Genomic DNA, 14,334 nt, shown 5'->3' on the forward strand with positions numbered 1-14,334 from the left:
CTGTCTGTGACAGTGTGGTGTAGGAGGACCTTGCTGCCAAACATCATGTCTGTACAGTGGGACCTGACACATATCCGAGCTCCCAGTTGCAGATGTTTCCCTGCTCCATAATGCCAGAAGGGGAGCTGGGCTCACACCTTCTCCCGACCCATCTGGCTTTTATGAAAGGAATTACAGATGTGTTGACCCAAAAAGACCTATGGTGGACCCTGGCAAATCGACAGTATTCTGGGGTATCCTCTTGCACAGCATACATGTAGGCTGTGGAAATCACATCCCATAGTTACTTCTGTCCTCCGTGGAAAGCCCTTGGTTCTGCAATAAGATTGGCAGAGCTGGATCTGAACCTCTGCAGAAATCCTTCTGCGTCAGTCAGATCCTATGTAAAAGTGGGCAACTCTGGGTGAAGCTCACTGTGTTAATGAGTTTATGGTGGTGATGGTTGCAAATAGCATTCAGCCTCGCGGCAGCATACCATTGCTTTTCTGTTGTTATTGGTTGCATTTTTACTATCTGCCAACAGAATGGATTGGGTGTATAAAGAAATGGGAACTTTAAGAAAGAAACAGATACGGAGAGAAAAGATGTGCTGAGTGAGAGTTATATTGGCTGCAGGAGGCCTGGGTGGGGGTTGATGTCAGCACAGAAAGAGGAAAAGTACTGGGACAAAACAGCATCTCATTCATCCACACAGAGCATATTATTATTACACAATTATAGTTAATAAGGCTAAGAATTAAAAGGAAAATTTTGGTAGGTAAAAGCATTTGGACTTAAAAAAGATTTTCTTTGCTAATAACTGGATGATGTAGGTACATCTAGATCCCTGTTAAAGATATCAGTGTAACAAGAATCAAGATTTGGCACTCCTTGACTAACTGAAAAAAAAAACTTCTGTCTAGTATCCACTGTTGAATAAGGTCAGCATTTGGAAGATTTAGCTAGAGGAAAGGTAGCTTTCTGAACACAAGGGTCAGAGAATTCACTTGGCCTGGCACATTAGGGTTATTTTGTTGTGCTGTCTCTTCCTTCTGCCTTTTTTAATATGCCTAGCAAAGGCCAAGGTTACGTCCTTGATCTGACAGGTTGTTAAGACTTTCCCAGTACAGCAGTTCTCTCAAAGTCGAACACTGCTTTTTCGGACCATGATGATGAGTGTTCACTGTTGACTCAGAAAAAAATACTGACTATGCTTTCAGTTAAGTTCACAAGCAAGAGGTTTTGATGCCATTCCTACTTGTCCTGCGTACCTGCCCAGAATCACTCCCCATGTTGAAATCTGCACACCCAACACATACCTCAGGAGTCCTCCAAGTAGTTAGATCTGTATTGTGGACCCATCTTGCTTGCCTGTGTGATTGTGGATCCAAATTTTCATGAAATGGTGAAAGGTAGAGACCTGGACTTCTCAAGAGTTTGTTAATCTAGTTAATCTTACATCTCTCTAGTGATGACACCAAGCAAGACCTTGTGCTTGGTTTTCTCCAGGATTTTTCATAATGACCCTTAATTTGTGGCTGTTGCAGTGGTGCAGTTTTTCCTTCCATAATATTTGCTCTGCTTACAAAGCAGAAAACTTGACTTCATGAATATTAGTCCAAGGCCATATAATGGACATAAACCAAAAAGACTATAAAATGCACATTTCCTTTGAACTTGTCGTGTTAGTAGTACCAGCAGAAAATTGAGTTCTTTCTATAGAATTCTGTTTAAGAAAAGTGCATAAAACCTTAAAATTTCCAGCTTTAACTTGGATTTCCTATTTGTGGTTGAAAGCAATAATTGAATAAGTCCTTTTACTGGAACAGCAGAACAAAATTTATTTTCCTTATCTCTGTTGTCCTTAATTTAAGTTGGAACACAGCAGAATGATGTGTTATGGAATCTACATGACACATCCATGAAAAAAAATGGCTGCAACTAGATTTTTAAGCCAATTATTCCAAGAGTTTGGGTTAGCATATCTTTGTTGCTCTTTGACTCATTTTGCCTATTCATTATCATCTACTAAGCACATTGTTAAAACTCCAGGCCCAGGCCCTTTCTAATCTAGCGCTGTACAAAAAGAATAAAATACAGTCCCTATTTTAAAAAATTGGCAATCCTATTTTCTAGAAAAAATTTAAACTCATTCTTTATTCCATTAGGGATCTAATAGTACAAAATAATGATTACAAGACGTCTTAACTGACTAGATAGTCTGTATTTTAAAGGCCTAATTTTTCAGATCCAGAGCATTAGTAACTGTTATGAAACCTATGTCTCTAGTAGGAAAATTGGACTCTAAAAATACAAATGATTAATGTAGCATTTGGAATTTGGCATTGAAGAAGCTTCATAAATTCAAAAATAGTTAAATAAAGAAACAATAACATCATTAGAGGAATACTTTATTGATGCATTATACTTGCTGAAAAGGATTCAATTATCATAAAGCTTCTGGCTTTTATGTTTTGGAAGCTAATGCTTATTCTGGAATTTAAATAGAATTATGTTTCCAAATTATGTTTCCTGAATTGGAACTCCTTTTACTATTTAAATGGTAAATACAAATGAATCAGAAAGTAGAACATAATGCAGCTATTGAGAAAGAAGAATAACCTCATGTTTTCATGCCAAAATGAAATCTTCTTTGTTCCTACAACCTGAGCCAGCTTTTTCTGAAATGCACAGAATTCTTCTTGTTTATTCCTGAAGACTGACCACAGAATAAATAAAGGTATTGAAACTCAGTACAGTGACAACCTAAGGGCAGTATATGTATGTCCAAGCCTTTGCAAAAAATTTTTGATAACCTGACATATTACACTGTAGCTTGAAAGGTTTTGTGCAAGAACCACATATGTTTTTCAAACTGTGAAGAAACTAGGAAAATGTTGTTTGAGAAATTAGGATTTGAATGACAAAAAAGGCAATGTTATTATGAACTAGATGATGGTGGATGCCTTACTGAAGTTAGGGGGGGAATTATACTTAAAATGTATCACACTCTGATGCTCTTACTGTGAGAATATTGCAATTTATTAGGTTAAAGCAGATAACAGTGTACTTCCACTCTCATTTTACCATATGAAGACATTTGTATTTTTGGGTCATGTGCTATAACTGTTCCCATTAATTTCTGAGCGTACGAGGGCCATTTGCAAACAACGCTGGTGTGTGTCTGTTTTGTTTGTCCAAACCTATCTACACAGAGGAGTCTAGAAATTAAAGGGACTTTAGTGGTCACGGTGGAATTTGTCATGGTTTCTTCTCAAATTCTGAACTGAGTACAATAATTACACATGATCAGAAGCAGGGACTGTGCATTTTCCTTCATTTTTCACTGTAAATATTTTCTAAAACTTTTCAGATTAATATACCCGTGAATGGAAAGCAGCTGTAGCAGTAGTATGTTGGGGTACATTCTCCTCAGTGCTGTAGCCATAGCACAGGGATATTTTCAGTGGCTTTTCTAGTTCCTCTCTTATGATCACAAACACTTTTTTTTCCTTAGTTAGTACTATACTTCTGTGCATCCCATTTTTATAGCTTATTTATGTACATCCTTGCCCTTTGCACACATTTTTACTGCAAAGGGGAGAAAAACAGCCCCCAGGGAAGGGGGTTCAGCATGCTAAATGGTCGAGTCTCTGGCTTTCAGACAGAACGCTGGTTCAAACTGGGTAAAAAGGCTAGTTAGGTCATTTTCTGTCCTTAGATGAAAAAGGAAAGTCATTTGAAATCAGTACCAGATGTGTGTGTACTAAATGAACCTTAAGTTTCTAATTAGAGTCCTAGTAAAGCTGTAATAGATGTGGCAAATTACAAACAAAATGTTCTTGTTTACATTAGTGTAACTTTAAAACTTCAGCCAAAGACCTTAATAAATGTGCTATTATTCTAAAAATTGAATTGAATGTCTATTCAACATTCAACAAAATTAATCTCTGGTGTAACTTCAGTGACTTAACTGGAATTCGAGCAGGAATTAATTTGGCCTCCTATGAACAGCTTAGTGTGCATATGTATGTATGTGTGTATGTGTGTGTATGTGTTTCTGTGTGTTTACTTAAATGTTGCGCTGGCTTTGCAGCGGGAAGAAGGATGAATTCACCTAGGGGACCCAAAACTTAACGATCAGAAGAAGCTGGCGAAGCGACTGTTTGAGTGCTGTAACATATGCCTTCTTTCAGGCTGCATAATTCATACACAGTAATATTAGCTGCAACAGTTCAGCTCAATAGCAACACCTCATTATTTTATCCCTCAGTATTTATTCCTATGTTTGACGCCTCATGAAATTACTGTTAATGTGTTTATATAAGGGCAGATCTGACACAAGTGGGAAGAATTTAATTTCCCACTCATTCTTTCCTGCTGATGTGTCCTCTTCCCCTGGTAGAAGTGGCAAGTGTAAATAGTTAATTTGCTTCAATTATGAGCCTGTCCTGCTAAATTAGAAGCAGCAGGAATATGAAGAGCCAGAATTATACTTATGAGGCAGCTGACAAATCCTCAGAGCTCACAAAATCAAATCATTTACTCCTCATTGGTGCTCAAAGACCCACTAGATAAAAGCCGCAGTTTATTCTTTAACATCTGATGCAACATGGATTGTATGTTACCAATACTGAAGTAAATTGAAGTCCTCGTGCATTAGGGTCAACGTTTGTGATACTGTTACCATTTTTTCTATATACCACAATCTTTCAAGGGTTTCTATTTTGGTCACTGAAAATAACCCAGACTGATTTGGGCATGAAAAATAACAAAACATGTTTTGTAGGTTTCTCTTTTGATTGCAGGGAAGTTTTAGACATTGCAGCACCTTATCCGTGCTGGGATGAATCAGGTAGATCAGGAGGGGCTTTAGAAGTAATGCTGGCCAACACTTCATATCTCCGAAGCATCTCTCATGACATGAGATGCCACAACTCACATCAAAATGGATCCAAGATCGGTGTTTCAAGAGGCCTTGGCTCTGCCTGGCCTCCACGGACGCCTCACCTAGCTCCTCCTCCCTCCCGGGGCGCGATGCTGTGTCGCTGTCCCGTTGCTTGACGTGACAAATGAGCTCATTCCATGGGTGGAAGAGCCATCGCATTCCCATTGCATGGCTATGCATGTGGGGTGCCCGGGGGCAGGATGTCAGACAGTTCAGGGGACTGAAGTGTGGCTGCTTAAATAGCTCCAGAGGATACGGAGACCGTCGGATCAAGGTAGTCAGTAGCATTTTGAAAACATAAAGTTTGTTCACTCTTTAGATACGCTCATATACTCACGCAGTTGTTTGTGTATCTACCTTTTGTTCCCCCTTTAAAAAGGACCTTTTTCAAATTATTATATCTGTGCTAATGAAGCAATGTCCAACACACGTGTAAGAGGATGAGAATGTACCTTCAGTTTAGTAGATAAACAACCACACAAGGTTTAAATTTAGATTTGTTTTATTTTTGTAAATGAGAATAGGAAGCGAAGGCACATCTGTGTGTGCACACTGTCAAAGTGAATTAGAAGCAAAATAGATTCAGGAATAGGCACAACGGACAGCAACCTTACACCTCCGCTCCCAGCCACTCCCGGCAAAGTCGCTTTTACCAGTGTCGCACCTTAGGCCTGCTTGGGAGAGCCACTGTTTTTCTTGACATATTTCTATATTGAAATTGCATCTCTACCCTTTGAAGCTCTAGATGAGTGCGTCAAGAGTTTAAAACAACTGCTCCTCACCCTGGTGTCTGCTCCTTCTCCCTTCCTCTGCAAGCAGCTGGGCTTAATGAGCCGCAGCACAAATGGGCCAAGAACAGGCATGCGTACGCGCAGATACAAGCTCATGTCTATGTATATATATGTACATATATATAAATTTATATCTTCAGATTGTTTTATTGCCTTGGATTCCACAGGGCCAGACCTTGCACCCCTTAACTTCCACTAACTTCAGAAGGGGGTGGTGTCAGGCCCCCTGTTCGCAATGCACTTTTGCTGCAGGACTTCTGGCAGCTGGCGCCTCCCTCTCCCATCCAAAGCTGGGCTGGGCAGGAACCGCACTGTGCACTGGTGATGGGAAACCTTCCCCTCTGCTGCAAAAAAAAAAAAAATTAATGTAGGTCACCATAGGAGCTGCAGCATCTTACTCTGTATACAGTAATACAGGCTATCGTCTGCTGGCCTCCTGCCCAGCCCACCTGGCAGCTTGGTCTTCCTGCAGCCTCCCAGGAGCACTGAAGTTGTGGGGAACATCAGACACCCCCCTGCCCAGGGTCAATTTCTAATACTCATTTGCTACATACAACAGACACAGCTTCTAGATAAACACCACACGTGGCCACCGAGTTATGAACGTTGACTTGAACTGCACTTCGCCTTCTTGTTGTACTTGGAAGGAGCTGGGCCAAAAGGACCCTGGATTCCAAGTACTGCTGCAGCAACATGCATAAATAATAGCCTCAATTTTTTACTCATTCTTCTTCCCCACCCTTTAGCCATACATTCGAGCTCGATAGGAATATGGCTTTAAATCATTTGCATACAGAACTGGATTTGGGCCCAATTATTATGCTCCATTCAGGCTCACATCCTTATTTTTAATAAAAAGAATACCAGAAAGTGCAAATAATCACCACATAGATCATATGTTTAATATCATTTGTTTTCTATCCAACTTTCATCCAACATGCTTCTGATAAAATGTACAGTCCCACTCCTGCAAGCTGTGAGCATCAAGCCTATAAGGTCAAATTTAGGCCTGGCACAAATATCTGCAATTTCCAGTGATCTCCATCGAGTCTCACTTTGTGCTAGAGCTGAATTTGGCCTGTGATCTTTCCCCTGCACACCAGAAAGACTGAATTCTTTCCCCTAAGCCTCTAATATGTCATCAGTGTCTTTTTCATGCTCTACAGTCAGAGACTGCTGAGCCATATAGCTAGCCCTGGGCCTCTTTCTGTTACTGTATGTACCTAGATTAAAAATCAAATGGTAACATATTTCAGTATCCATTAAGCAATTCTGAGGATTTTTTTTTCTGACTGCTGTGGGAATATCTCTCTCCATATTTTAGATGAGTGTGTGCAGCTCTAGGTGGCTTTGCTGCAAAATCAGAAGATTAAAACTAGAGATATGTCTCCCACTTGGAAAAAATACAAGTTTTCTCTATAAGCCTAGGTATATAGGGCCAGGAACGACAATCTGAATGTGGAATTTAATTCTGGATTGCAGCCTACTGTATTTTATCAGATGCCATTTCTGTAACTGTAGCCTGTGAAAATGGCACTCCCATGGGTAATAACAGTGCGGAGACCAAAAAGACAAAATCGGTCATGTTGCTTTTTGATTTGCTATTTTTGCATATACTATTTTTTGGGGTTTATGGAACACTTCCATCAAAACAAATGTGGACACCTTTACATCATTTTAAAAAGACAAATATAACTTGCTTGCAAGTGTCAGCTCTAAGGAGACATCCACAAGATGATAAACTGAAAACTTCCCCTTCTTTGTCATCCTTGTACCAGCTATTTAGGCAAAGCCAGAGAAGTGGCACGGTTCTTTGTAATGTGCTTTGTCAGCTAGGAGAGACAAAGCTTTTTCAGACTACCATGAGGCACAAATTCTGAAAGTCTCTTTTTCTCCTAAGAGCATCAGTCAGTTTAACTCACTGTCTCCAAGTCTCTAGTATCTAAGGGGACTGTAGTCACTGGTGCCTTCTTCCATTAGCACCCGATGTTCAAAACTGAGGACATGTCTGCAGACATTTAAGTGCCTGTTTTGACTCTTGTGATGATGACTGGGGGGAGGGAGATCTGTTCCCCTAAGGGAACAAGGGTGCAAGCCACATGGGACAGGGTAGGAGTCCTGCTGCGTAGTGTGTTGTGGTGTGTTGATAATCCTCCACAAGCAAGTTGAGAGGAAGTTCATTGGGAAAAGATGACTAACCAGAACAAAAACATGGCTCGGGGCATTACAGGTATATTTCAGTTATATATATATCAGTGATGAGTTTCATATTATCCAACATGTAGAAGAGCACAGGAGACACAAAGCCTGCCTCAAGGAATTTATGATCCAGGAAGTCAAGAACTAAGTAGCAGTGAAAATATATAAAGCAAAACATAACCAGAAGTTGGCATCATAAAATAGAAGTGCAGATATTCTACTGTGGTTTTAATTTGGGAAGTCTCATATCTGTGAGTGCTTGTGGCTAACCATATAACCCACAACCCCTCTATCTCCAAATGAAATTTTGGGGCAGTCAGTTTAAGGATGTGTATCACTATTAATAAAAAGAGTTCAGCCCTCGAGGTAAGCTGCTACAGCACTGGTAGCCCACAAGTATGGTCAGCCCAGGGAACCTGAGCTAAAGGGTACCATTGCAATGGCCTGGGGGCTGGTACCAGGCTGTTATGCTACCAGTGGAGGAGCCCAGGGCATTCGTTTTTCCCTGTGGCCTAATTCAAATGCTATCATCTTATATACTTCTATGCACAAGGTAGTTTCATACTTACTCCTTTTAGAAAGTATCTTCTTCTATATTGCTGCATGCTTTACTAGACAGTGTAAGGGAACTCGAAACTAGCTTACTGGGGGCACTTTGGAAATGTAATTAAATAGTAAACTAAGAACCTGTGTATTATGCTGTGTAAATTTGCATTCGTGACGCGCAGTAGGAAAATAATGCCAGCAGCTTCCATTTGTGGACAAATGAATGTAATTTGGTGTTTTGGGGTTTCTATAACAAGCTGAAGAGAATAAGAATAAATGAAGTTGACCCACCCTGCATATACAGAAATGATGTTTTTTTCTGCCAACACTCAATTTCCACAACTGGGACAATATAGAAAATAAAATATTGTGTAAGGAAACAAACCTTCCGCTGAATCAGAATGGGCCTCTACTGCCTGAATGACAATCAGTTGACATTCAATTATCATGTTAATTGAATTAAAGCAAGCTGGAAATGACTTAATTCTGTAAGTATATGCTCCTGTCAAGTTATTTATTTAATACTTGTTGCTTACTTGACGGAGGAGAGGAAAATAGCCTTATAAGAGATTTCTGAGATGTTACAAATAAAATTAAATACTGCCACTATACACTACAGATAAGCAACAGAACAGAAGCCTGCTTCTTGTTACAGGAAAAATGTTAAATGTATTATTGGAAATTATGTGTTTCAAATTTGGCACTGTCTTAAGCATGAAACTCGAAAGAGCTTCAGCCTTTTTCTAGAGCACACATGAATGATGACACAAGCCTTTTTCCTCCCCAAAAGCGCTGCAAGAATGCAACCCTTATACTTAATACAACACAAAACTATTTAAGCCTGCGGGCTAAAAATTCTCACAGCTTCAAAAAAAAAATAGGTTGGGAGGGGCAGCTGACTTGCTCATACCTGTTTGAGGCACTGCTACAAATTCTGAGGACGCTCCCCACTTGCCCTGCCTTCATAAGCCCCCAGTACAAGTCCGGTCTAGCACAAAGTCAGTGAACTGGTACCCCTGCCAGGGCCACATTCATTTGCCTTCAGAGAAAAATATTGACAACCAGACCTTGTTGTTACTTATGAAAATTAACAACTCCCCAGACAGGCAGAACTTACTCTTATTTTTAGTATAAGCCAGGACCAATCAGAATTTCCAAAACTAGCATGAGGATCATCAACCCACTTGTATGCTGACCTAAACAGTGGGCATCTTCAAAAGGACAACAGCATATAGACAGTGAGAGCCCAAGCTGTTGTCCTCAGAGGATGAAGCGGGGTGAGCTGACCACCCTCCAGACAAGCCATCGTGTGGGGACCATTCTGGCCAATGCAAAACATCAAAGCAGTCTGGGGTCATCAAAAACCTTTCCCCATCCATGAAGGACTTTTTTACTATAATGACCTTCTATTACATGTTTAATGTTTATATGACCATGGAAGACATGGTGTTCATGTGACTATTATTGGCTCACCAGAAGACCCAAGAAAAGAGGGCAAGACAATGTGTACACTGAACATGGCAGATGTATAGGTAGGAAATAATTAAATAATGGCTGTATTATGATGTTCCTATGAAGTAGTGATGGTTTAGACAGAGATTTACAAAATTGTTGTTAGCTTCATATTATTGAGTTAACCTTGTAAAATATTACTGTTTGAGGGAAAAGTCAGGTCCCAGAGGACTTTTTCAATATGCTGTGACTGTAGGAGCACAGCAGGAGTGTATATTTTTTATATTTGTGTAATGCAAAATAAAACCCAATGTGGAAGCAGTAGATACATGATCTTTTGAAGATCATTATTCTGTGTAAAATTCTTTGTTCAGTTCTGGTTTTTAAACTGGCTATCAGAATGATGCAGAGGCATTGCAATATACAAAGCAGTATAACTTAGTCTTTGTTCTGTAGGTCAAGCTAAATTCAATTTAGCAGCTAGGAACAGATTGTTGACTAATTTTTTATTCATTTTCAAAACAAACAGTACATTTCCCTAATAATCACAAGTGATTACAACTTGAAAAGCACACTGCTACCTTTTTTTTTTTTTTTTTGCAAAACAATAGGAGATCAGCCAACACTATATATTTATCTTAATCTGGAGAAATTACAAGGGTGCACAGATACAGTTGCACAGCTAAAGCTAATCTTTTTCTTCTCTGTCTTTATATGTACAATTTTAGAAGCCTAAGACTTCTCTGTTTCCATTATGATCTTTTGCTTCCCTGGGAAGCAAAATCTTTAATCCTTTTAGGCAGCCTCTGAGTTTTGCAGCCCATATCTGAGGTTTGTTCTGTCTCTGAAAGCAAAGCTTCAGTGAAACAAAAATGTTTCACAAGCACATTTGTTATAAAAATGGTGTTGTACGGGATCCTTCCAGCCTGACACTACCACTCTCACTTTGTAGTCTGCAACTGTATTGTCCTCTGTGTGTGCACTCTGTGCTGCCAAGTCCTCTCCATTACGGGACTGCTGGTTGTACTAGAGCATTGGAAGATCAAAAGAGATCACTTTAAAGTTCCATAAAGCTTATCTTTCTGGGGAGGAGATGTACATGTGTGTTTTTCAGCTCTGGAATTCGGGAGAACACCCCAAAATTGTCATAAACAGCTTTGCCCATCTTTTACCTTTGAATCAATAGCCCAGTTAACTAGGCAGTGTGGAGTGGGAGGGGGAAGGTGGATAGTCTCTACTCTCTTCGTGGAGACTTTCCACAGGTGCCCAGGTTGTGCACTTGACTGGAGAAGTGGACAGCAGAGACTCAAAGCTGCAGTTCCATTTTGTGTAATATTGTGAATCCCAAATGCCCATGAACACACGAATTAATCTCTACCCTGGACATGTGACTTACAGATTGTGAAATACGCTAGCAAAAAAAGAAGTAAATTTACTTTCCCTTTATTTGTCTCCCCTACTTTTAAGTCTTCCGTTTGGATGGTTTTTAAGCTTTTCCCCGCAACGTGGAAGGCTAGGAGTCAATCCTGCTTAGTTACATGAAGCCAAGATGTTTGCATGGCTCCTACGTCCACCCTTTTAGAAAGAAAAACACCATGAAGTGGTAAGAAACTCATGATAATATTTGCAAAGAGAAATGCTGACATGGTCCTGAATTTGTCACTGACATGGCTAACAGGCAGTCATTAGCTAGGCTCCACGGGCCAGAAACTGGTTCTCCTCCTGAAAACTTTCAGCCCTAAATATCTACGTATGCTTTTCTAACATCATGTTACTGTAGTGCTATGAGGTCCTGCCTAACCCTGCAGATAATCTTTGATCTTGAAATTTGGGCAAAACTGAAGTGATTCTCCAATCTCTTTAATCTATTATGAGATTGTGCACATGCCGCATTTAAAATAATTTGGTGAGTTGAGAGAAATATACAGAAATAGATTCATGCTCCTGAGAAGTTAATTAGACCAATGTGGGATCAAGACTGGAATAATGACTAACACGATTTATTATCCTTGGCAGCGCCGTGAAGCTTCTTTGTCTGCCCTCAACAGTTTATCCAGGGAAGAGAGAAGGCCTCTTGGCTGATCTGTGTGGTGCCATCATCTTCTCTTTCATTTAGCTCAAATGTCTTTCTGCACATTCTCATCTTCCCCAGAGGGTTTTAACTTGTCTCACAAGTGGAAGCCAATGAAGAGGCCCATGCCTACCTTCCCCTGTCCCTAAAGGTCCCATTTGCAAGTACGCTCCGTGCTTCACGTTGAACAATTAAACCTGAGATGCTATGAGGGATATTGTTTTTACAGTACTGATGGGTAGTTAAAGGGTTTTTCACAGTTGGAACAATATTTTCTATAAAATATTTGACGTTTATTATTTCACTCTTTAAGCAATATGAGGAGGAAAGGCTGTTTACTTAGAAAGACTTTATGAAGATGCATGAGACACACCAGTGATATATAAAAACAAAACCAGATTAATTTACCAATGTGACACTCTTTGTTTTTAGGTATACAAAAAGAAAACTGAAGCTGCCAAGAAGGAATATCTGAAGCAGTTAGCTGCCTACAGAGCAAGCCTTGTATCCAAGGTAACAAATAATGTATATACATACACACATATATATAGTGACATATTGCAAACCATTTTCAGCATTTATATGGTGCTGAGCACCATAGTATTTAGTGAAAATAGCCTTGTTTGTTATCACCTTAAACATAGGTTTGACATGCAAATGCTCAATAAACACAGTCATCTCTCCATGAAAAGATATCCATTCACTTCTGGTCATGGAGACAGCGCTTCTCCAGGCTGGGAATATCATCGCAGTTTAACAGAGGAAGGAGATACCGGTAAAAAAACCTCAATATAACAAACATGCCATACCAGGCAGTCACCGTTCCACCTTTAAAGGAAAAAACCATATCATTACTCAAAATGCCTGGTTTTGGTTTTGGGTTTTTTTAAGTACTGCTTTTTACCTTGAACTCACAGTATAGAAAAAGTCAAGCTTAGCACACATAGCAAATTTTCATAAGAAAATGTAAATTTCCATTTTACATCCAGCAAGCAATTTGTGTGAGCACAGCATAGGACACCATAAGGCTCTTATACTGGAACACACCAGTGTATCCCCAGTACACAGCTAGTTGCAGTTTTCTAAACTGATTTATACAAACATTCTTAGTGCCCATAATTTTGTAATAGATGCTTTAAAATTTGTAATAGGCTTTAAAACATGCAGAAGAATGTGAAATTACTGCACTGTGTCTATGTGAAAAATCAGCAGAGCAACTTCAGAATCACAGCAGTTAGAATCACTTGGTTTGGGTCTGTCAAAACAAATTTAGATATATTTTGTTCTTACATAAATAAAATTAATTCTAGAGGTAAAGGTAGCAGTATGAAGGAGTGACATATATGACATGAGTAGAACGTTTTGTTATTTTTAAATGGTTTTGGGGTCCTGCACTATCCTTCTCTGTATATTATATTAATTTGTACACATTTTCAGGGGAAGACTATATGATTAGCCATACAAGGACCTTTCATGAATCTTTCTACATTATCTTAGTATTTTGTCAGTGCATGTTCTGAATTTAGAAGTCTGAAATATGGATGTTACCTCATTCATTTTTGGGGTTGTGTCTTATGCATTTTAATTTTATAGCTACCATCATAAATACTAATGCATTTAGTTAAGGTGATTTCCAGGGTACCTTTAATTTCTGTCTTAGGGCTGTTTGGTTCTAGAAATACTCATTGCCTTCAGAAAGGGTACCATGTGCACAGAAACAATTTTTTTTTTAAATAGCCTGCTTATTGGCAAAAGATAGGTCTAAAAAGCTCAAAATATTCCAATAGGTTTTGAAGAAATGCATGAAGCCAACTTTTCCCTTGTGAAAATAACATGGATGTTGTTATTCAGCACATCATGGACTGTTTACATAACACTCTATATAGCTTAATTTTGAAATAGCACATATGAAAAACCTGAGATTTTTATTTTGCTTTTATTTTTTTGGAAAAAGAAAAAAGTATATTATGGCATTTTCTAAGGTTTGTTTTTAGAAAAAAATGTAAAAGATCATTGATAATTTCAGTGCGTGAAGCCATTTGTGCATATATTTAAATTTGCTGTTAGTCAGAAAAGCACTGAAGCATTTTCTTAACTTTTAAGCAATTATTTTAATTCTGCCCATAATGTAATGTTTTCCTCTAGTGTGGAAAGTATCAAAATATAAACTTAATGAAGCCAAGTACTAATTGCTTACTCTTGTGAACACGCTCAATGAATCCAACAGAGCTGGCATGTAACTAAAGCAAGTCCATTTTGGAATAAGGACGTAAAATACCCAGATGTAATATTATATCAGTATATTCTAAATTATCATTATTAAATATTTATATGGCACCAGAAGAGCT

General features: G+C 39.0%; 1 protein-coding gene across 1 annotated transcript in view; it reads left to right on the forward strand.

Moving 5' to 3' along the window:
- The window catches only part of TOX (thymocyte selection associated high mobility group box), a 221,031-nt gene that overhangs the window by 183,511 nt on the left and 23,186 nt on the right, over positions 1–14,334 (forward strand). The window contains exon 6 of the mRNA XM_059815614.1: positions 12,419–12,499. Within this exon, the coding sequence (XP_059671597.1) occupies positions 12,419–12,499 (81 nt within the window). The remainder of the gene's footprint in view (positions 1–12,418; positions 12,500–14,334) is intronic.

The sequence above is a fragment of the Gavia stellata genome, chromosome 3 (assembly GCF_030936135.1).
Source record: "Gavia stellata isolate bGavSte3 chromosome 3, bGavSte3.hap2, whole genome shotgun sequence".
NCBI lineage: Eukaryota > Metazoa > Chordata > Aves > Gaviiformes > Gaviidae > Gavia > Gavia stellata.